We start from the raw sequence: 24,605 nt of genomic DNA on the forward strand, positions 1-24,605 counted from the left end.
AACCTGGAAAACATTATGTTAAGTTTAAAAAGCAGTCACAGACTCACTCCATCCTGCCACCCTGTGAAGATGCCTGCTTCTCCTTTGCCTTCCGCCATGATTGTAAGTTTCCTAAGGCCTCTCCAACAATGCGTAACTGATGGATAAAACAACTTGGAACCAATGAAAAAGAGCTGGGTCTGGTGTCAAGAGACTTGGACCACATCACTTCACCTGTCTGAGCCTCAGTAACCACACAGTGATCCCATGGCTAAAGACTGAGAAAGATCTAGGATCATTGGTGTCCAATAATAAATGCACATTTGCAAGCACTAAGGAGAAAACCTCATTCCATGTACTTTCTTCCTGGAGACCAAGCCCACTACAGCAAGGAGTATCTTCAAGCAAGGGTGGAATTGTGCATGAGTAGAGAACACTCTCCATCTCTTTTCACATCACACAGCTCTCTAGTTGATACAATCTTCAACTATATTTACATTGAGGGAAAAATGATTCTATATTTATATAGAACTCTCCATAATGTGTCAAGTGTCCTCACACTATCCTATGTGGTAGGTATAATCATCTGCATATTTTTTTTTAATGGGAAAGTTGAGGCTTTGAATGATTAATTTTCCCAAGATAATAGTTACTAAAAGAAATAAGATTTTTACATGTCTGTCTGCATCTACTTTTATAGCTCCTTCTGATTTTATTCGTAGCTCAGCCACCATAATATGCACAGAATGAGACAAAACAATAAGTGGTATTTTGCTACTACTGAGTAAAACCAAAAATTAAAAATCAAGCAAATAAACAAATGAAAAAGCAGTCATAAAAGGCCATATGTTATATAATTCCATTTACATGAAAAGTAGAGTACAGGTAACACCACAGAGACAGAAAGTATATTGGTAGATGCCAGGGGTCAGGGAACAGGAGAGCAACTGTTGATGAGTATGAGGTTTCTTTTTGGGGTGATGGATAGATAGTGGTAACGACTGCACAACTCTGTGAACATATTAAAAACCACTGAATTGTATATTTTAAAGGGGTGAAATTTACGGTGTGTGAGTTATATTTCAATAAAGCCACCGCCCCCAGCCTGAGGAACATTTAATTCTATACTTTATCCCATTTAACTATGTGTGCACTCTGAAACCAAAATTACACTGCTTTAATTACTATAGTGTGCCTCCTTATAAAAATATATGTATACTTTAAAATATTAATACATTTTTACACATTTGCTTTTCTATGTCTTATGCTTAGTATTTTGTATATGTATCCTAAAATGGAGGTGTTTTACATATGTATTTTAATAGCTTTGAAATTCTATTGGCAGGGTGTGGTGGCTCATGCCTGTAATCCCAGCACTTTGGGAGGCCAAGGTGGGTGGATCACCTGAGGCCAGGAATTCGAGACCAGGCTGGCCAACATGGCGAAACACCATCTTACTAAAAATAAAAAAATTAGCTGGGCATGGTGGCATGTGCCTGTAATCTCAGCTACTAGGGAGGCTGAGGCAGGAGAATCACTTCAACCCGGGAGGCAGAAGTTGCAGTGGGCTGAGATCATGCCACTGCACTCCAGCCTGGGCGACAGAGCAAGCCTCCATCTAAAAAAAAAAGAAATTCTATCATAGTGAGTAGAGCTCTTGCTGTATCATCAGTGAATAACGTGACAAAATATTATTTTATTTCCTAAAACTTTGTTGAACTGATTATTATTTCTTTCTGTTTTTTTTTTTTTTTTTTGAGACGGAGTCTTGCTCTGTCGCCCAGGCTGGAGTGCAGTGGCGCGCTCTCAGCTCACTGCAAGCTCCGCCTCCCGGGTTCACACCATTCTCCTGCCTCAGGCTCCCGAGTAGCTGGGACTACAGGCACCCACCACCACGCCCGGCTAATTTTTTGTATTTTTAGTAGAGACGGGGTTTCACTGTGTTAGCCAGGATGGTCTCGATCTCCTGACCTCGTGATCCGCCCGCCTCAGCCTCCCAAAGTGCTGGGATTACAGGCGTGAGCCACTGCGCCCGGCCACTGATTATTATTTCTATTAATTTTATAGGACAATAGTTTTCAAAACTATACCAATATGTCATCCACAAAAAATTATATTATTAAATCTTCCTAGCCTATATTGATAATTGGTATTTTTTGTTATCAGAGAGCTATTGCAAACAACTATTTAACAAAGTAAGTTTTAAATAATTAATAGGAAAGCCTTAAATTTCAGAGTTTGAGATAAATCGAGGAAAGTGCCACAAGTAAAATTCACTTACTTTTTAAAGATGACAAACCACTTGTTCCACCAAAAAGAGATCGGGTGGCAGAGCTGCCTGATCCCCCTGGAGGAGGCACCAGCATCACCAAGTAGGTGCCACAGGTATATATGGGTGTCTTCCGCAGCATTTTTAGAGGCAGCCCACAGCTAGTATTTGCTGGAGAAAGGAATGAAAATGCTAAGTCAAAATATTTGACACAAAAATTAATTTGATTACCAACACAGATTAGGATATAATGAGGGAGACCCAAGCTCAAACTAAGATTTGGAAAACAGATTTCCAGATTAGGAAAACAGAGTAAGAAGTAATAGCTAAGGAAAAAAATAATTATCTTCTGGCTCCACAGCATGACCCTGAGCCTCCTATTTATATGGTCTGAACATTTCTTGACGGTGTTCCCAATCCTAAATATGCCATCATGCCTCTACAAATTATTCCAAAAAAATAAATCCTCACATGGACTAAATCTCAAAATAAGAGAAGAATCCTACTATGTGTTTCCCGTAGAAAACTGATATAGGTTGAGTACATTTATCTGAAATGCCTGGGACCAGAAGTGTTTTGGATTTCAGATTTTTTCAGAATTTGAAATATCTGCATTGTACTTAAGAGTTGAGCATTCCTAATTGAAAAATCCAAAATCCGAAATATTCCAACGAACATTTCCTGTTTTTATTTATTTTTACTCATTACATCTGAGATTAGTGAGAACATTTCCTTTGAGCATCATGTAGGCACTCAGAAAGTTTCAGATTTGGGAGCATTTTAGATTTTTAGATTTGGGATGAACAACCTATATTCCAATCAAGATCTTGTTTTTTTTTTTTTCCATTTTATATAGAACAAATTCTTGACAGGCTTGTGATATTAAACTCATAACAAACAGCTTTCAACATGAAATCGGCCAAAATTTCAACCTAATGAAAGCTTTCACAATATCTATCACAAAACAATTTTATATAGCTCTGTAATTTATTATAACCCCTTATATACATTTTTCTTCTTTTAAGGGTCAATGACATAAACTGTCATTAGGAAAATAATTATTGTTTCTAATCAAGAGGTGTAAAATGTACTTTAATCTCCCTTACTGGCATATCTAAAACGTGGAGTGAATTTATGGATTTTCTATATACAAGCCTAGCGAGGATTGATTATGTCAACAGAGGATCAATCGGAGTGCTTTACTTAGCTGTCAGGCTATAAAATATAACTTATTATCTATAGCCTGGATAGATGAAAATCATTTTTAGATGGTTTAGATTAGAAGAGTGAGTAAAGTGAAACCTAATCTATCTGATATTTGTTTTGAATGCTTGTGCTTCTAAAAAGCTTTATTTTTTTTAAGCTGCAATCCCCCACCAAGTATATTCTTCATTAAGGACATAAATTCAAGAAGATAAATTTCCACTGGTAAGAAACCTAAAGACAGCAATAATTGGAAAATTAGCAACTTTGTGAGTATTAACATTTTCACCAAGATGTTTTTAATAGACATACGCTTATTCACATGGCAAAAGGTATTAGTTTTTAATGGAATAAAAACTTTTTTTTTTGACACTGAGTCTCACTGTTGTCTGCCTGGGCTGCAGTACAATGGCGCCATCTCGGCTCACTGCAACCTCCACTTCCTGTGTTCCAGCAATTCTCCTGCCTCAGCCCCTCCCGAGTAGCTGAGACTACAGGCGCCCGCCATCGTGCCTGGCTAATTTTTGTATTTTTAGTAGAGATGGGGTTTCACCATGTTGGCTAGGCTGGTCTTGAACTCCTGACCTCAAGTGATCCACCCACCTCAGCCTCCCAAAATGCTGAGATTATAGGCGTAAGCCACTGCCCCTGGCCAAAAACTTATAGACACCTTGAATGTTTGCTTACTTTTGAAAAGTTTCTTAGTTTATAACTGGTGAATTTTTAATGTAGCAACATCATGTTAAAGAATCCACATAAAAGTACGATGATTGCTTGAGCCCAGGAGTTTGAGACCAGCCTGGGCAACATAGCAAGACCTCATCTCTTAAACAAACAAACAAAAAAGTACAATGAGACCACATGTTTAGAATACAGATACCAGTTTCTACCAAATTCTAGTATATGTGCTGCCAAAGCGTGCACATTTCTACCAAATTCTAAATACATCTTTGCCTTCTGAGGTCTTTTTTTTGATACTATACATATTTTCAACAAGCATTCTTTTAGTATTTCCATTGTTTAGGGTAAGATTTCACTTTCTCCCAAGGGACACACCCAAATCAGGCCTTCAGCTTGTCATGAAAATGTTTATTTAGGTAACAACAAAAACAAAAACAAAAAAAACTGTCCTCTAGAAAGTATCTTCTACAGTTGGAATTATCCACTTACCCAAATCATAAAAACTATTAACAATTTTGCCACTTATCTTTGATACAAAAGAAGCCTGTGAAAATAAAACACTGTCCTTAAATTCTAATATGGACTAATAAGTATTTAATTTGGTAGTCTCATAATAAATTAACTATAAATATTTTCTCTTCCTAGCATTTCTAACTATAAAAATAAAGCATAAAATTACACTGAATTCATTAAATGCATATTAATTCAGATGCAGTTTTCTACATATGGCATCTTTTTCTAGCTTTATCTTTTACTGCAGTTCATAGTTTGTTATAAATCCAACTATTTAGTATGTAATCTGTAAACTCTATGGAATAATGGTTCTTAATGTTTTTGGGGGTTATAGATGACTCTGAAAATCTGATGAAAGTTATGACAGATACATATAAAATGATATCTAAAACTTTGAGGGAGTATGTTTAATAACATACTCCCTTAAAGGTGATCCTGGTTAAGAACTCCTACTTTAAAAGTGCAGAACAGCCAGGCGCGGTGGCTCACGCCTGTAATCCCAGCACTTTGGGAGGCCGAGGTGGATGGATCACGAGGTCAGGAGATCGAGACCATCCTGGCTAACACGGTGAAACCCCGTCTCTACTAAAAATACAAAAAATTAGCCAGGCATGGTAGCGGGTGCCTGTAGTCCCAGCTACTTGGGAGGCTGAGGCAGGAGAATGGCGTGAACCTGGGAGGCGGAGCTTGCAGTGAGCTGAGATCGCGCCACTGCACTCCAGCCTGGGCGACAGAGCAAGACTCCATCTCAAAAACAAAACAAAACAAAACAAAACAAAACAAAAAAACGTGCAGAACAGTGTATATAGTATACTACCTTTTATTAAGGCAGAAATTATGAACATACAAATTTATCTTTAATTATATTTGCATAAATAAACACTGGAAGGATAAATGAAAACTGATAAATACAGTTACCTGTGGTGGGGTAGGGTGGGGTCAGAATATAAAATTTACCAACATGGTGAGAGTAAGACTTCTCCGCATATACCTTTTTACATTGTTTTGACTTTCAAATTCTGTACGTGTATTATCTATTTTAAAACATTAATTGAAAAACTAAATGATAGATTCTAAAAAACAAAATATCTACTGTAGAAGGCTTTTCTGTTATTTGCTTGGTCAAGAGTGTATTTAGGGAAGATGATGCTAAGTATCAGGTTTTCACATTCACAAAGCATACGTGAAATATGAAATCAACTAATTTATATGAATGGTGATGATGATAAGGTGTTTACAGTTTAACATGGGGCTGTTTTGCATTCTTACAGGTTCATACGAATTTATGTCCATAGCCTACAACATGTATTGGCTTGGAATAAAAAGCTGGACAATGACCGGAAGACCAAATAAAGTCAACTATGCAAAGGAAAGGGCTTTGTACAGCACGGACGAAGTGCTCAATAAGACGTAGCTGAACGGAGCTATACAAGGAAACAGATCTGGGAAGCACAGAGTTACATACCTGCTTGATCCTCTTTCAGTGTGTTCGAGATGGTGGAACCAGTCAGGGCAGCAAGCGTTGCTGACGGGGAGGCTCTATACCGAGAAAGTCTACTTAGAAGCATCTCATTAATGCTTTTTGCAGATTCGCCCTCTTTTCTCATTAGAATTGTACGTTCCTGAAGTGGGTTGGCTACAAATACACCATTTTCAACCTAATATAGAAAAAAAGGAGGTCCTAAAATGATATCTGTTTCCATTTAGTTAGCAAATTCCTACTTGAGGATATTATTGTGAGTAAATAAAAAATATTTCAAAAACTGCACCTGAGTAGATGTATACCTTAAAACTTAAATGTGCTATAGAAACTACTACAAACAAAAGAGACTATGCTAAGTTTGAGATCTTTCACTTTTCATAATAGCTATAATGTTTAATAGGTCTATGAAAAGTTGTTGATTAAAATTCCTTACACTGGATTCCACAGACAGCGCTTACTAATTACATGCCTCTGACAGGTTGAAGTCAAATGGGAGGAAAACAAATCAATCAGTCTTTGATTTACTGTTAAGGACAACTACGAGGATAATGTCTTCTCGAAATATCTTCAGTGGCTAAAATCCAAACTCTTTATTAACAGCAGTTAACATTGGCACCAGCTGCTCAAGCCCTGGCAGAGCAAGCCTGGACAAAGCCAGACTTTGCTAAAAATACACGTCAACTTCAACTGGATCTTTGCTGGTGCTTTGCAGTTCTTTCATTCATCACTTGGTTATTCCCCAGAAAAATCTTTGGAGTGGTGACTCCAAAATTCCTTCACCAATTTTGAGCTTGACTTTCAGCAGACCACCTGGTTTTCTTCTTTCTTCTTTTTTTTTTTTCTTTTTCCACCTGACTTTCTGTATTGCTAAAAAGATCCAGACCACTTACTATAAGCTTCTCCTACTCATGTCTCTTCCAACTTAAGAATCTTGGGACCCAGCCTCATTTACTATTTGCTTTGTCTTAATTCAGAGGAAGAAGGATTTCACCTCATATTATTGAAGATGAACCCTTCCACTTCTGCCTCAAGTCCTGTGCTCCCCTCTGCCTCTTCATCATTAGTGTCTCCCTCTCTATTGACTTCCTTCTCTTTGTTTTCAAATATTCACAGGTCTTAAACAAAACCTTGGTGGCCCATTAAAATATCATCCCTTTTGTCAAATCTCTCATGGCCCCTTTCTAGATCCGAGAACCAGGTCCCCACCAGCAAAGACAGGCAGGACTGGCCTGCAGCTGTGGGGTGTGGAGATAAGAGGGAATGGGAGTGCAAAGTGGCAAATCTTCAGAAGCAAAGGGAAAGCAAAAGAGGAGTCCACAGGGAAAGGTTGGTAACACAGAAGGGGCAAGAGAAAGTGAGTAAACTCAGGAGCACAGCCAGGAAAGATTTCCAAAGGTGGGTGTACGTAGTGGGGAAGTCTTTTATGACATATTCACAAATGATAAAGAAAAAGATTTGTTACGGAGTCCAAAAATGCTGTTTCTATTTCCCCATCCCCTGCTTTTTAACCCTTTGCAGTTGGTAGTCTCTGAATTCAGCACCCTCTAATGAGTCGGCAATCTCAATGGTCCACCAGTGACCTAAAACCAAAACCACTGACCTTTTCCTTGACTTCCTTGCAGGTCGCGCCATCACTGCCATCCTTCTTGGGATTCTGATTCCTTAGTGTTGGTGGCAGAACACAAGCCTGGTTTGTTTCTTTTTGTTTCTTTCTTTCTTTTTTTTTTTTTTTTTTTTTTTTGAGACAGGGTCTTGCTCTGTCACTCAGGCTAGAGTATAGTGGCATGATCACAGCTCACTGAACCCTCAATCTCCCCAGGCTTAGATGATCCTCCCACCCCAGCCTCTTGAGTAGCTGGGACCACAGGCATGCGCCACCACATCTGGCTAATTTTTGTATTCATATTTTTTGTAGAGACAGGGTTTTGCCATGTTGCCCAGGCTGGTCTTGAACTCCTGGGCTCAAGCAATCTGCCTGCCTCAGCCTCTCAAAGTGCTGGAATTACAGGCATGAGCCACCATGCCCAGCCTGGTTTGTTTCTTTTTAACATGAACACTTTATCTCTGCGTAAAGTGCTCACTGTGCTGGTGAGTGAAGCCAGCACAGTCCCTGCCCTCCTTCCTGTCTCTCTCTTTGCTGGTCAACATCTTCATTTGCTTAAATGGGACCTTTCCCAAGATTAGACCTACCCCTGGTGTCCAAGACCTCCACCTGGAATGCTGTATCCCTAGACTTTCCAGAGACTGGCTCTTTCCTATCATTCAGGTCTCAGTTAAACGTTACCCACTCAAAGAGGTCTGCCCAGGTTGCCAATCTAAAAAAGAATCCTCCCCAGCACCCCAAGCCAGAGCACATCATGCTGTTTCATTATCTACACAGCACGTACTACTCTCTGAAATTATTTTACTCATGAAGTCATTTATTGTTTGCCCTTCTACCTTAACACGCCCCAATGAATGCCAACTCCCTGAGAAGAGGGATCCACCTGCCTTGTTTGCCATAACATCCCCAGCACTCAGGAGGCATTCAATGAATACTCAACTGCTTGCTGAATAAACAGATCAGGGCCCTCCCCCAAATCCAACTCTGCTTCTCTATGGCGACTACCACATTTCTATTTACAGACCCATCCTTGCTACTAAGATCTAGTTCCACTTTTCTAACTGCCCCTCACCCTCCCCACCGACATTTCTACTTGAACAGCCTCCTGTCACCTAAAATTCAACACATCCACCTCTTACTTCATTGTCTTACCCCAACTCTCCTACTAGATTAACTTTTAGCAAGCATAGCTCTATTTATGTCACACAATTCTAAATATACTCCTTCAAAAGCATCCAAGATAAAAATCAATCACTTTAAGCTTGGCCTTCAAAAGCATTACCCAATCTGGCCCTATGAGAAAATCAATAGATACCTTAAAAACAAACAAAACATTATATTATTGTATTTGAGTACTTTGAAAATACTGCAAAGAAAAACTGATAAAGCACCTGTGTGATACAAGTAGGGCTGAAGTTTGCTGCAAAATGGTAAATCTGCTGGAAATCCCTACTTTAGCAAAGGCGCTCTTCAGGGTAAGAAGCTGCTGATTTAGGAAGAGAGGAAGAGCTGGGAGGAGTGAGAAGCAGCCCAGGCTTCCTTCCTGGCAACCGCTCTGGTCCAAGTCAACATCATCTCAAGAGAGATTATAAGACCAGCCTCCACTGTCTTCCCACTTCCACAGGCACCCCAATGGTTTACTCTCTGCATAGCCAGTGATCATTTAAAAATGTAAATAAAGCCAGGCACAGTGGCTCACACCTGTAATCCCAGCACATTGGGAGGCCAAGAAGGGAAGATCACTTGAGCCCAGGAGTTTGAGACCAGCCTGGGCAACATAGCTTGAGACCAACCTGTCTCAAACACACACACACACACATACACACACAAAAAATTATCCAAGGGCAGTGGCACACGCCTGTAGTCCCCGCTACAAGGGAGACTGAGGCGGGAGGATTGAATGAGCCCAGGAAGGGAAGGCTGCAGTGAACCATGATTGCACCACTGCACTCCAGCCTGGACAACAGAGGGAGATCCTGTCCCACCCCGCCCCACCAAAAAAATGGTAAAACCATGTCTTCCCTCATTTAAAACCCTGCAGTGGTTTTCCAACACACTTATGATAAAATCCAAATTACCGACAGGGCCTCACAAGGGCCAATGTCTGCTGACCTCCTCAGCATCATCTGCCTCAACTCAACCCTCTCTCACTACATTTTTAGCCACACTCGCCTTCTGTCACACCTCCAAAATACCATGCTTCCTCCTAATGCTGGGCCTTGGTACTTGCTGTTCCCTCTTGTGCTACCCATCCATTGCAGTTTGCCTGGAACTGCAGGTTTTAGCACTGAAAGTTCCATGTCATGAGCAATCCCTCAGTCTCAAGCAAACTGGGATAGTTGGTCACCCTGTCTGTCAGGATGGATGGCTTCTTATCATTCAGGTCTCAGCTCAAATGTCTTTCCTTAGAAAGGCCTTATGTGGTCTCGATCTCCTGACCTCGTGATCCGCCCGCTTCGGCCTCCCAAAGTGCTGGGATTACAAGCGTGAGCCACCGCACCCTGGCATGAACCCGGGAGGTGGAGCTTGCAGTGAGCCGAGATCGCGCCACTGCACTTCCAGCCTGGGCGACAGAGCAAGACTCCGTCTCAAGACAAAAAAAAAAAAAAAAAAAAAGAAAGGCCTTATGTGCCCCGCAAGCTAAAGGAGCTGCCCATCTCCACCCCGTGCACTCCCTCTCACATTATCCTGTTTCATTTTCTCCCCAGCATTTATCACTAGCTGAAATTATTTTGTTCTTGCTGTTTACTTCCGTATTGTCCCACTTCCCATACTCTAATATAAGCTCCACGAAAACAAAAGCTTATTTACTGGGCTACCCAGATATGGCAGTATAGTATAGGCCCTCAATTAATACAGAATGAAGGAAGGGTAGCTTAGTCATCTGGATCATAACTGGAAGGAAATAATAAACCATTAGGGAGAAGAGGGGAAGACACTTAGTGTGTCCATTACTACATTGACAATATCTTTGAGAAGTAACATAAGGAGAGAAAAATAGCAATAAAATTGTCACTAATAAAATTTTAAAACTGCAGTTTATATAGAGCACATGGGGGCAGAAGACCTCTCAGAACAAAACAGAAGTGAGGATATTTTTTCAAAAGAGGCTTGAAAAGGTAAAAAAGAGTTATAGGCTGGGTGCAGTGACTCCCAGCTGGATTACGCCTGTAATCCCAGTAGGTAGAGGCAGAGGCAGGAGAACAGCTTGAGCCCAGGAGTTAGAGACCATAGTGAGACCCCATTCTCTAAAAAACAGAAAAAAAGAGTTATAGAAGATTCTCAAGCAGGAATGTGTCCAGAGTAGAAGTAGCCAAATCAGGCAGAAAGATTACATGCCTCAGCTATTTTGTAGTCTTAAAGACCAGAATTGTGTTCTAGAGTTTCAGAAGGCCTGTTGCTCCATGTGGGTAGACTGTCACATTGGTGGCCCCTAATGAATGATGCATCCTTGTATTCATGCCCTTGTATAGTTCCCGTCCAAGTCTGGACTTAGTCATATGACTTTTTTTTTTTTTTTCCACATTAGAAAGCAAGTTGCTGGCCAGGCACGGTGGCTCATGCCTGTAATCCCAGCACTTTGGGAGGCCAAAGCAGGTGGATCACTTGAGGCCAGGAGTTCAAGACCAGCCTGGCCAACGTGGTGAAAGCCCATCTCTACTAAAAATACAACATTAGCTAGGTGTGGTGGTGTGCACCTATAATTCCAGTTACTGAGGCAGGAGAACTGCTTGAACCCAGGAGGCAAAGGTTGCAGTGAGCGGAGATCACACCTCTGCACTCCAGCCTAGGTGACAGGGCAAGACTCTGTCTCAAAAAAAGAAAAAAAAAAAAAAGATGCAGCAGGGGGCGGTGGCTCATGCCTGTAGTCCCAGCACTTTGGGAGGTTGAGGCAAGCGGATTGCTTGAGCCTAAGAGTTCAAGATCAGCCTGGGCAACATGGCAAAACTCAGTCTATAAAAAAAATATAAAAATTAGCCAGGCATGGTGGCATGAGCCTGTAGTCCCAGCTACTCATGAAGCTGAGGTGGGAGGAATGCTTGAGCCCAGAGTGGGGAGTTTGCAGTGAGTGAGCAGAGATAGTAGCACCACTACACTCCAGCCTGGGCCATAGAGCAACACAATGTCTCAAAACAAGAAAGCATGATGCAAGCAGAGACTTGATATCCACTTGTCCTCTTGAAAAGCTCCTTCCTGAAAACCAGCTTCCATGATGTAGAGCTTCAGCATACATTACTGAATAATGGGGGCCAAGTGGAGAGAGGCCCTAGAGGATGACAGGCCATCTTCAGTGGCACAGCCCAAGCTAAGCTCCCAGTTGAATGAAGCTGCAGATGTGACTTCAGCTTCACCATGCAGAGCAGAAGAACCACCCAGCTGAGCCCCATCAACCTATACATCATTGTTACCTGAAGTTACTTAGCTTGGGGATTGTTCATTGAGTAAAAGTAAATAACTGAAATACCCTAAAAGCCAGAGAAATTCTGTGATCCAAATGTTAGAGGTCATTTTATATTAATAATAGTTTGTTAGTTAAGCAGGATAATCTCGACATTCCATTTTGTTACACCATATTCCTAAATATATCTCTTCTCTTCTCTTCTTTTTCTTTTCTTCTTGAGACAGGGTCTTGGTGTGTCACCCAAGCTGGAGTGCAGTGGCACGATCATGGCTCACTGCAGCCTTGACCTTCAGGGCTCAAGTGATCCTCCCACCTCATGCTACTTACTAGCTGAGACTACAGGTGTGAACCACCACATCTGGCTAACTAAAAAATTTTTTTTTGTAGAAACGGGGTCTCACCATGTTGCCCAGGCTGGCCTAAATATATTTCTATAGTCTGCATTTTGTAACAATTAGTTATCTAATTCCATGCTTAGTTAACAAGGTATCATTTTGAGAGGTAAGCATGGCTAGTTAGATTCTGCTCTCTGATCTTAGTCGTTTCAACCCATTAGTTTTCCCTGAGTCTTAGGTACCAAGAGATCTATCTGTTATAATAGATCAAACTGAGCTGATTGTTTTATGAAAAATGACATAATGGAGGAATACAGATGGTGTTCCAAGAATTTTTTTAATGTTTAGGTTTTTTTTTTCTAATGATAAAACTAATATATGGTTACTCTTGGAAATCTGGGGGGAAGAAAGAAAACTATAAATAAGAAAAGCTACCACTATTCTTTGCTTGTTTGTTTTTTGAGACAGAGTCTCGCTCTGTCAGCCAGGCTGGAGTGCAGTGGCACGATCTCAGCTCACTGCAACCTCTATCTCCCGGGCTCAAGCAATTCTCCTCCCTCAACCTCCCGAGTATCTGGGATTACAGGTGTGTGCCACCAGGCCCAGCTAATTTTTGTGTTTTTAGTAGAGACAGGGTTTCACCATGTTGGCCAGGCTGGTCTCCAACTCCTGACGTCAGGTAATCCTCCCGCTTCGGCGTCCCAAAGTGCTGGGATTACAGGAATGAGCCACCGCGCCCGGCCTATTCTTTCTTTTTAAAGGGATAATCAGTTAATGTTTTAAGTTCTAGCATTTAAAGAAATCAGGCCAGGCACAGTGGCTCATGTCTTTAATCCCAGCACTTTGAGAGGCCGAGGTTGGTGGATTGCTTGAGCTCAGGAGTTTGAGACCAACCTGGGCAACATGGAAACCCCATCTATACAAAACGTACCAAAATTTGCCCAGCAAGGTGGTGTGTGCCTGTGGTCCCAGCTACTTGGGAGGCTAGGTGAGAGGATCACTTGAGCCCGGGCGGTTGAGACTACAGTAAGCCGTGATCATACCACTGCACTCCAGCCTGAGTGACAGAGAGAGAGCTAGTCTCAAAAAAAATCATCAATCAATCAATCAATCATAGGCTGTAGAAAATAATTTTTTAAATTAGCTGGGCATGGTGGCAGGCGCCTGTGGTCCCAGCTGTGAGGGAGGCGGAGGTGAGAGGATCGCCTGAGCCTGCAAGGTTCTAGGCTGCAGTGAACTGTGATCACACCATTCCACTCCAGCCAGGGCAAAAGAGCAACACCCTGTCTCAAAAAATAATAATAATAAATAAAATATAATAAAGAAATCAGGCTGGATGTGGTGGCTCACGCCTGTAATCACAACACTTTGGGAGGCTGAGGAGGGCAGATCATCTGAGGTCGGGAGTTTGAGACCAGCCTGACCAACATGGAGAAACCCTGCCTCTACTAAAAATACAAAAATTAGCTGGGCATGGTGGTGTATGCCTGTAGTCCCAGCTACTCGGGAGGCTGCGGCAGGGGAATCACTTGAACCTGGGAGGAGGAGGTTGCAGTGAGCTGAGATCGCACCATTGCACACCAGCCTGAGCAACAAGAGCGAAACTCCGTCTCAAAAAAAAAAAACCAAAACAACAACAAAAAACAAATCACAGTTTTGGATGCTGCATGATACCACTGGGATCAATAAAAGGATTTGTCACCAATTTTTAAAAGAATATATCCCGATTCTGCTTACTTTTTTACCACCTCCATCATTACTTCACCCTCAGTCCAACACATCATTATCTTTCACCTGGTCTGTGGCAATAGCTTCCTACTAATCCCATTCTTGCCCCCTTCTCGCAAGGTGCATTCTTTTAAAAAATGTTTCATTACAAAATTTTTCTTAATACTAAAATATACACAAAAAGAACTAGTAATATCCGCTTACTATCACTCTAGATACAAGTTATCAAGATTTTGACATATTTGCTTCATCTCTCCCAGTCATTATGTCATTTCACCCCCACATATTTCAGTGTATATCACTATAAAATATAGATGTTTTCTTTAATAACTACAATGTAATCACACCTATTATTAGCAATAATTCTTGATATCATCTAATATTGAATCCATAATTCAATTTCCCCAATTTTCTCAAAAATACTTTTTATAGGCCAGTTGCAGTGGCTCAAGTCTATAATCCTAGCACTTTAGGAGGCTGAGGTGGGAGGGTCACTTGAGCCCAGGAGTTCAAGGCCAACCTGGGCAGCATAGTGAGACCCCCCATCTTTAAAAAAAAAAGAAAAAAGAGCCAGGCGTGGTGGCTCACATCTGTAATCCCAGCACTTTGCGAGGCCGAGGCAGGAGGATCATGAGGTCAGGAGATCAAGACCATCCTGGCTAACACAGTGAAACCCCATCTCTACTAAAAATACAAAAAATTAGCCAGGCGTGCTGGCGGGCACCTGTAGTCCCAGCTACTCGGGAGGCTGAGGCAGGAGAATGGTGTGAACCGGGGAGGCGGAGCTTGCAGTGAGCCAAGATTGCGCCACTGCACTCTAGCCTGGGTGACAGAGTGAGACTCCATCTCAAAAAAAAAAAAAAAGAAAAAGAAAAAAGAAAAAAAATACTTTTTACAGTTGGCAGTTGGTTTGTTTGATTCAGGAACCAAACAAGATGCAACCCACACATTATAAACATTTGGTTTGTCTCTTTAAGTCTCTTCTGGCTTTATTCTTTACCCCAAACCTACAATGAACCTTTAAAACAAGATCCCATCACTTTCCTGCTCAACAATTTCCAGGAGTCTCCCATCTCACTTAGAATAAAATCCCGATACCTTGCAAGGCCCTGGCTACCTCTCCAACTTCATCTCTCATTACTCACTCTCATCACTCCACTTGAGACACACAGACTTGTTGTTCTTCCTCAACATGCCAACCTCATGCCTATCTCAGGGGCCTCTGCACATGCCATTTCCTGTCTGTAATGCTCTTCTGCCAGATCTTTACATGTCTCATTCCTTTATTTTGTTCAGGTGTCAATGCAAATACCACCTCCTCAGAGAGGCTCCCCTGATCATTACCTAGAATAGTCCCACACCAAACACACACTAAATCATTTCTCTATTGCTTTACTTCATCTTCCTTTATAACACTTACCAATGCTTGAAACTGTGCTTCTGTCTCCTCCACTAGAATGTAAGCTCCATGAGGACAGAGATCTCACTGTCTTTTCTATACTGTATCACCAGCTCCTAGGATACTACCTGGCATGTAGAAGGCCCTTTGTAATGTAGGAGATGAATGAATATGTGAAGACATAGCTATCAAAACTTGAGGCTACTGCATGAAGTGCCCAGGACTTACATAGGTAAGGCTGGATGAGAAGCTTCCATTTGTATACAGTCGATTAGGATCACAAGCATGCCACAAAATAAAAATGCCAGGAAAAAAATCTTTCAGCCACGCGCAGTGGCTCACGCCTGTAATCCCAGCACTTTGGGAGACCGAGGTGGGAAGATCATAAGGTCAGGAATTTGAGACCAGCCTGGCCAACATAGTGAAACCCCGTCTATACTAAAAAATACAAAAATTTAGCCAGGGGTGGTGGCGGGCACCTGTAATCTCAGCTACTAGGGAGGCTGAGGCAGGAGAATTGCTTGAACCCAGGAGGCAGAGGTTGCAGTGAGCCGAGATCACACCATTGTACTCCAGGCCGGGCAACAGTGCGAGACTCCATGTAAAAAATAAAAAAGTAAAAAAATATTTCATGAGGGATGTTATTGAGGGGATTCAAATATCGAATGAGGGCCAGATGCAGTGGCTCACGCCTATAATCTCAGCAGTTTGGGAGGCCGAGGTGGGTGATCACTTGAGGTCAGGAGTTCGAGACCAGCCTGACCAACATGGTGAAACTCTATCTCTACTAAAAATACAAAAATTAGCTGGGTTGGTGGTGGCGCCTGTAATCCCAGCTACTCAGGAGGCTGAGGCAGGAGAATCGCTTGAACCTGGGAGGCAGAGGTTGCGGTGAGCCAAGATCGCACCATTGCACTCCAGCCTGGGCAACAGAGCAAGACTCCGTCTCAAAAAAAAAAAAAAATTAGCTGGGCATGGTGGTGGTGGCTTGTGCCTGTAATCTCAGCCACTCGGGAGGCTGAAGCAGGAGGATTTATTGAACCCAGGAGACAGAGGTTGCAGTGAGCCGAGATCGTGCCACTGTATTCCAGCCTGGGCGACAGAACAAGATTCCATCTCAAAATCTATCAATCAATCAATCAATCTTGCTTTAAAGTAGAATTTTACTTCAATAATAGAGCAAGGTACAGAAGAATGTGTATCATAAATCACCATTTGTGTACAAAACAGAAAAGGAAAAACAACATAAACACATGCATTTGTTTGTATGTGCTCCGTCCATGGAAGGATACAGAAGAAAATGCTAACCTCACTTGCCTCTGAGGAGGGAAACTGGGCTAGGAAGCAGGGTAGGTGAGAGACTTTTGTACCTTCTGAGTTGTATAACTATGTGAATATCATCCTAAAAATATTTTTAATTAAAACAACATAGCTATTACTAAGCTTGAAGAGAAAGTTATCAGTACTTAGTTTTCTTTCTTTTTTTGTGGGGGAGGAGGCAGGGTCTCACTCTGTCACCCAGGCTGGAGTGCAGTGGTGCAATCATAGCTCACTACAGCCTTGACCTTCTGGGCTCAAGCAATCCCCCTGCCTCAGACCCCTAAGTAGCTGGGACTACAGTTGTGCACCACACCTGGCTAATTTTTTTTATTTTTTGGAGAGATGAGGTCTCACTTTGTTGCTCAAACTGGTCTTTTTTTTTCTTTTCTTACAGGCCATGCCAATCTTTTCAGTATCATTCCAATTTTGATGTCTGTGCTGCTGAAATGAGCACTTATCAATACTCCTAAGTATCGGAGTGAAATCATAATTCCCAGCAAATCTAATTCCTTCCAGTAATTATTATTAGCCACATCTATGTGACAAGTATCTCTATTATTTAGAAAGCAAGATTAACCATAACTCAGTAGAGAATTTCAGGGCTAGAACTCTATGAATCATTTCATCTAAAGCATTATTTCATAAAGTTTTTTGCCTGGTTTGGCCCAGCAAATCATAGGAGGTCTATGGCTAAGCCCTATCATTTGTGAATTTAGAAACAGGTACTTTTTAAAATCTATTCAATAACTTAAATTTTAAAAAATGAAATTAAAATATTTCCATGTCCCCACAGTCCATTCCATCATCCCCCTCCGATTTCTCTCCTGTTTTCACATCAAACCCCTGGAGAGAAAGATCTATTCTTTTCCATCTTATCCTCCCTACCTTACCCTCAACCAACACCATCTGGCTGCCACTCCTATTGTTCCTCAAAACAGCTCTTGTTAACACTGCAACGGCCTCCATATTATACATTCAAAAGGCCTCTTTCAGCCTGACCTTGACTTCTCCAGCAGAATTCAATCCTGTTAAACAAGTTCTCCTTTTTATAAAAAAATTCCTTTCTTAAAAGTTAATTTTTCTAAAAAGCCCATTGTTAAACTTTAAAAACATATGAAAAGATCAATGGTGGAAAGTAAGTCTTGCCCCAACCAGTTGTCTTCCCCAGGGAAACCAATGCTTCCAGTCTCTTGTGATGTTTAATTCATTAATTAATTCATTCATTTAGCAAATATTTGATAAGCATCTACTGTGTGCCAGGTACTATTCTAGCACCGGAGAGCACGGTGGCTCCTATCTACAACCACAGCACTTTGGGAAGCCAAGGCAGGCTGGACTACTTGAGTCCAGGAGTTCGAGGCTAGCCGGGGCAACACAGCGAAATCCCGTCTAAAAAAAAAAAAAAGAGAGAGAGAGAGAGAAATAAAAATCCCTTCCCTGCTGGAGCTGACATTCTAAGCAGGGGAGACAATAAATAAGCAAATAAATGAGCAGTAAGAAGAAAACTAAAGCAGGGCAAAGAGGATAGGGAGGAACAGGATTTTATTTTATACAAAATATTTCATATAGAATGGTCCTTTGTTTTATATAAAATATTTTATATAGAAAAGTCTTTCTGGTAAGGTGATTTTTTTTTTAAGAGATAGGGTCTTACTCTGTCACCCAGGATGGAATGCAGTGGTGCAATCCTAGCTCACTACAGCCTTGGACTCCTGGACTGAAGTGATCCTTCTACCTCAGCAACTGGCTAACGTTAATTTTTTTTTTTTAGTAGAGACAGGGCCTCACTTTGTTGCCCAGGCTCGTCTTGAACTCCTGGCTTCAAGTGATCCTCCTGCTTCAGCCTCCCAAAGTGCTGGGATTACAGGCATGAGCCACTGTACCTGGCCCTTTTTTTCTTTTTGTGAGACAGGGTCTGTCTCACTCCGCTGCCCAGGCTGCAGTGCAGTGGTGTGATTGTACTTCTCTGCAGCCTTAAACTCCTGGGCTCAAGCAATCCTCCCACCTTAGCCCTCCAAATAGCTGGGACTATGGACATGCACCATTAAATCATGAGTTAACTCCCATTCACAATCGCTTCAAAGAGAATAAAATACCTAGGAATCCAACTTACAAGGGACGTGAAGGACCTCTTCTAGGAGAACTACAAACCACTGCTCAATGAAATAAAAGAGGATACAAACAAATGGAAGAACATTCCATGCTCATGGGTTGGAAGAATCAATATCGTGAAAATGGCCATAGTGCCCAAGGTAATTTATAGATTCAATGCCATCCCCATCAAGCTACCAATGACTTTCTTCACAGAATTGGAAAAAACTACTTTAAAGTTCATATGGAACCAAAAAAGAGCCTGCATCACCAAGTCAATCCTAAGCCAAAAGAACAAAGCTGGAGGCATCACGCTACCTGACTTCAAACTATACTACAAGGCTACAGTAACCAAAACAGCATGGTACTGGTATCAAAACAGAGACATAGATCAATGGAACAGAACAGAGCCCTCAGAAATAATGCCGCATATCTGCAACTATCTGATCTTTGACAAACCTGACAAAAACAAGCAATGGGGAAAGGATTCCCTATTTAATAAATGGTGCTGGGAAAACTGGCTAGCCATATGTAGAAAGCTGAAACTGGATCCCTTCCTTACATCTTATACAAAAATTAATTCAAGATGGATTAAAGACTTACATGTTAGACCTAAAACCATAAAAACTCTAGAAGAAAACCTAGGCAATACCATTCAGGACATAGGCACGGGCAAGGACTTCATGTCTAAAACACCAAAAGCAATGGCAACAAAAGCTAAATGAGATCTAATTAAACTAAAGAGCTTCTGCACAGCAAAAGAAACTACCATCAGAGTGAACAGGCAACCCACAAAATGGGAGAAAATTTTCACAACCTACTCATCTGACAAAGGGCTAATATCCAGAATCTACAATGAACTCAAACAAATTTACAAGAAAAAAACAAACAACCCCATCAAAAAGTGGGCGAAGGACATGAACAGACACTTCTCAAAAGAAGACATTTATGCAGCCAAAAAACACATGAAAAAATGCTCATCATCACTGGCCATCAGAGAAATGCAAATCAAAACCACAATCAGATATCATCTCACACCAGTTAGAATGGCTATCATTAAAAAGTCAGGAAACAACAGGTGCTGGAGAGGATGTGGAGAAATAGGAACACTTTTACACTGTTGGTGGGACTGTAAACTAGTTCAACCATTGTGGAAGTCAGTGTGGTGATTCCTCAGGGATCTAGAACTGGAAATACCATTTGACCCAGCCATCCCATTACTGGGTATATACCCAAAGGACTATAAATCATGCTGCTATAAAGACACATGCACACGTATGTTTATTGCAGCACTATTCACAATAGCAAAGAGTTGGAACCAACCCAAATGTCCTACAACGATAGACTGGATTAAGAAAATATGGCACATATACACCATGGAATAGTATGCAGCCATAAAAAATGATGAGTTCGTGTCCTTTGTAGGGACATGGATGAAACTGGAAACCATCATTCTCAGTAAACTATCGCAAGGACAAAAAACCAAACACCACATGTTCTCACTCATAGGTGGGAATTGAACAATGAGAACTCATGGACACAGGAAGGGGAACATCACACTCCGGGGACTGTTGTGGGGTGGAGGGATGGGGGAGGGACAGCATTAGGAGATATACCTAATGCTAAATGACGAGTTAATGGGTGCAGCACACCAACATGGCACATGGATACATATGTAACAAACCTGCACATTTTGCACATGTACCCTAAAACTTAAAGTATAATAATAATAATAAAAATGTGAATTTTAAAAAGGAAAAAAAATATATATATATGTAGTGATATGGTCTCACTCTGTTGCCCAGGCTGGTCTCAAAATCCTTGGCCTCAAGCTATCCTACCACCTTGGCCTCCCAAAGTTCTGGGATTACAGGTGTGAGCCACTGTGCCCGGCCTGATAAGGTGATATTTGAGCAGAGACATTCAAAAAGTGAGAGAAGCAGCCATGTGGTTATCTACAGTCCAGTATTCCAGCACAAGGGACAGAGGGGGAACATACTCGGTGTGTGTGAGTAACATGGAGGAAGCATGGCTAAGTAGCACGAACAAGAAGGTATGGTAGGTGCAGAGGGTGTAGGTGCAGTGGATGTAGGTTCAATGGATGTAGGTGCAGACAGTGGTAGGTGCACAGCGTGTAGGTGCAGTGGATGTAGGTGCAGATGGTGTAAGTGCAGAGGGTGTAGGTGCAGTTGATGTAGGTACAGAGGGTGTAGGTGCAGTGGATGTGTGTGCAGAGGGTGTAGGTGCAGTGGATATGGGTGCAGAGGGTATAGGTGCAGCAAGTGGTAAATGCAGAAGGTTTAGGTGGAGTTGATGTGGGTGCAGAGGGTGTAGGTGCAGTGGATGTAGGTGCAGAGGGTGTAGGTGCAGCAAGTGGTAAGTGCAGAAGGTGTAGGTGCAGCAAGTGGTAAATGCAGAAGGTGTAGGTGCAGCAGATGTAGGTGGAGAGGGTGTAGGTGCAGTGGATGTAGGTGCAGTGAGTGTAGGTGCAGAGGGTGTAGGTGCAGTGGATGTGGGTGCAGAGGGTGTAGGTGCAGAGGGTGCAGGTGCAGTGGATGCAGGTACAGACAGTGTAGGTGCAGAGGATGTATGCGCAGAAGGTATAGGTGCAGTGGATATAGGTGTAGATGGTGTAGGTGCAGAGGGTGTAGGTGCAGTGGATGTAGGTGCAAGGGTGTAGGTGCAGTGGATGTAGGTGCAGAGGATGTAGGCACATTGGATGTAGGTGCAGAGGGTGTAGGTACAGTGGATGTAGGTGCAGAGGGTGTAGGTGCAGCAAGTGGTAAGCGCAGAGGGTGTAGGTGCAGTGGATGTAGGTGCAGAGGGTGTAGGTGCAGTGGATGTAGGTGCAGAGGGTGTAGGTGCAGTGGATGTAGGTGCAGAAGGTGTAGGTGCAGTGGATGTAGGTGCAGATGGTGCAGGTGCAGAGGGTGTAGGTGCAGTGGATGTAGATGCAGAAGGTGTAGGTGCAGAGGGTGTAGGTGCAGTGCATGTAGGTGCAGAGGGTGTAGATGCAGTGGATGTAAGTGCAGAAGGTGTAAGTGCAGCAAGTGGTAAGTGCAGAAGGTGTAGGTGCAGAGGGTGTAGGTGCAGTGGATGTAGGTGCAGAGGGTGTAAATGGAGCAAGTGGTAAGTGCAGAAGGTGTAAGTTCAGTGGATGTAGGTGTAGAGGGTATAGGTGCAACAGGTGGTAGGTGCAGTGGATGGCAGTGCAGAGGGTATAGGTGCAGTGGGGGCCCAATCATTCAGCACCTCTATAAAGTAATGGGATGGGATACATTTTGAAGATAGAGCAGACAGTATTTGCTGACTAGATATGGAATTTGGCAGGGGTAGGGGGAGAAGGCAGAGTCCAGAGTGACACCAAAGGTCTCTGGCCAGCACTGGAAAGACACAGATGCCATTATCTGAAATGGTAAAGATTTTGGAAGGAGCAAATCTGAGCTAACCTCAGGAGTTTAGCTAGGGGCATATTTAGCTTGAGGTGACCATCAGATTTCCAACTGGAGAAGTCTAATATTCTGTGCACATACAAGCAAACAGCCACATCAATATGCACCTAGAGTTTTGGTAACAGGTTTTGGCTGAGAAGAAAATTTGAGCATCATCAACATATACAGGTGTTTGAGGCCACAAAACAAGAGGAGATCAACTAAGAAGTTAAGACAGTTGACAGAAGCAGACAGAGCAGAGAAGAGGTCCTACAGATAAGACTCAGAAGGAACAATCAGCAAGTAGAAGTATCATGGGGTATTCACAGCCAAAGTGATCAACCATGTCAAATAATGGTGGACCACTGAATTCAGCAATGTGGGAGCCACTGGTGAACTTCAGAAGAACTGTTTGGTGGCATGATGAGGATACATCAAGAGCGATGGGTTCAAGAGAAAATGGAAGGAGAGGAGGCAAAGACAAGGAAAATAAATGCTTTCAAGAGTTTCACTGTAATGGGGAGCCAAAAAAATAGAGTGCCTTGAGGTGGGCACGAATCAGGAGAGATGGTTTTGTTTTTTCAAGATGGGATATATTCTAACGTATCTGTATGCTGTGGTGAACAATCCACTGAGAGAGGAAAAGTTGTTAACACAGAAGAAAGAAAATTGCAGAAAAATTCTGTCCCCTAGCCCCTTTTATTACACAGCAGGTAGTGAATACACACAGTGTTCTGAGCCTAGCTTTCTGTACTAAACTGTATCTCATGGAAATTAATCTGCTTCATTCTAGGTAGATCTGCCTCGCACTTTTTTTAATTTTTAAAAAATTATATTAATTTTTTTTTTTTTTTTTTTTTTTGTAGAGATGGGGTCTCACTATGTTGCATGTTGCCCAGGCTGGTCTCAACATTCCAGACTCAAGTGATCCTCCTGCCTCAAGCCTCCCAAAGTGCTTGGATTGGCCAGGCATGGTGGGTTACTCCTGTAATCCCAGCACTTTGGGAGGTCAAGCTGGGTGAATCACCTGAGGTCAGCAGTTCAAGACCAGCCTGGCCAACATGGTGAAACCCTGTCTCTCCTAAAAATACAAAAATTAGCCAGTGTGGTGGCGGGCGCCTGTAATCCCAGCTACTCAGGAGGCGGAGGCAGGAGAATCACTTGAACCTGGGAGGTGGAGGTTGCAGTCAGCCGAGATCACACCACTGCACTCCAGCCTGGGTGACAGAGTGAGACTCCATCTCAAAAAAAAAAACAAAAAAACATAGTGCTGGGGTTACAGGCATGAGCTACCATGCCCGGCTGCCGTATACTTTTAATGGCTACACAGTGTTCCATTCTGTGAAAGTACCATAGGCAGTAAGCCAGATATCTATGTTTAGCTTCCCAAGTTAGTGTTTTAGGAAAGTTGCTAAATTAGTGGCTGAGTGACACTTAAGAGGTTTTTCAATGATGAAAAATTTCAAACATATGCAAAAAAGAGAATAGTACAATGAACCTCCATGTACCCATGATTCAGATTCAACTATTGCCACACCTGTTTAACCTATCCTCCTATTTTTTGCTCAACTATTTTAAGGTGAATCCCAGACATCACACAATTCCATTTCTGAATATTCTGAATACTTCACTAAGCATCTTTAAAAATACAGACATATTCTTATATATTTCACCATCATACTTAAAAATTAGACTGTTCAGATGTGGGACCTCACATCTGTAATCCCAACACTTTGGGAGACTGAGGCAGGAGGATCCAATGAGCCCAGAGTTCAAGACCAGCCTGGACAACATGGAGAAACCTCCCACCCCCGTCTCTACAAAAAATACCAAAATTAGCCAGGCATAGTGGCACGTGCCTGTAGTCCCAGCTACTTGGGAAGCTGAGGTGGGAGGTTCACTTGAGCCCAGGAGTCTGAGGCTGCAGTGAGCCGAGATCTAGCCACTGCACTCCAGGCTGGGTGACAGAGAGACTCTGTCTCAAAAAACAAACAAACAAACAAAGTAAACTAAGACTAAGCCCCTTGGTTTCATCTAATATTCCTAATACTTTCATATTCAAATTATCTCCAAAAAGATTTTTTTAAATTGGTTTGTTTTATTCAGACTCTGAAAATTATTCAGAAGTTTTTCTTTTAATCTAGAGCAGGTTCCTTCCTCCCCAACTT

General features: G+C 42.1%; 1 protein-coding gene across 11 annotated transcripts in view; it reads right to left on the reverse strand.

Annotated features, from left to right (window-relative positions):
* The window catches only part of HECTD4 (HECT domain E3 ubiquitin protein ligase 4), a 225,759-nt gene that overhangs the window by 115,986 nt on the left and 85,168 nt on the right, over window positions 1–24,605 (reverse strand). For all 11 annotated transcript variants that reach the window (XM_030821429.1, XM_030821424.1, XM_030821426.1 and 8 more), the window contains exons 8-9: window positions 6,111–6,303; window positions 2,261–2,419 (exon numbers count right to left, since the gene is read on the reverse strand). In XM_030821429.1, coding sequence (XP_030677289.1) covers window positions 2,261–2,419; window positions 6,111–6,303 — 352 coding nt within the window. The remainder of the gene's footprint in view (window positions 1–2,260; window positions 2,420–6,110; window positions 6,304–24,605) is intronic.

The sequence above is a fragment of the Nomascus leucogenys genome, chromosome 10, assembly GCF_006542625.1.
Source record: "Nomascus leucogenys isolate Asia chromosome 10, Asia_NLE_v1, whole genome shotgun sequence".
Taxonomy (NCBI): Eukaryota; Metazoa; Chordata; class Mammalia; order Primates; family Hylobatidae; genus Nomascus; species Nomascus leucogenys.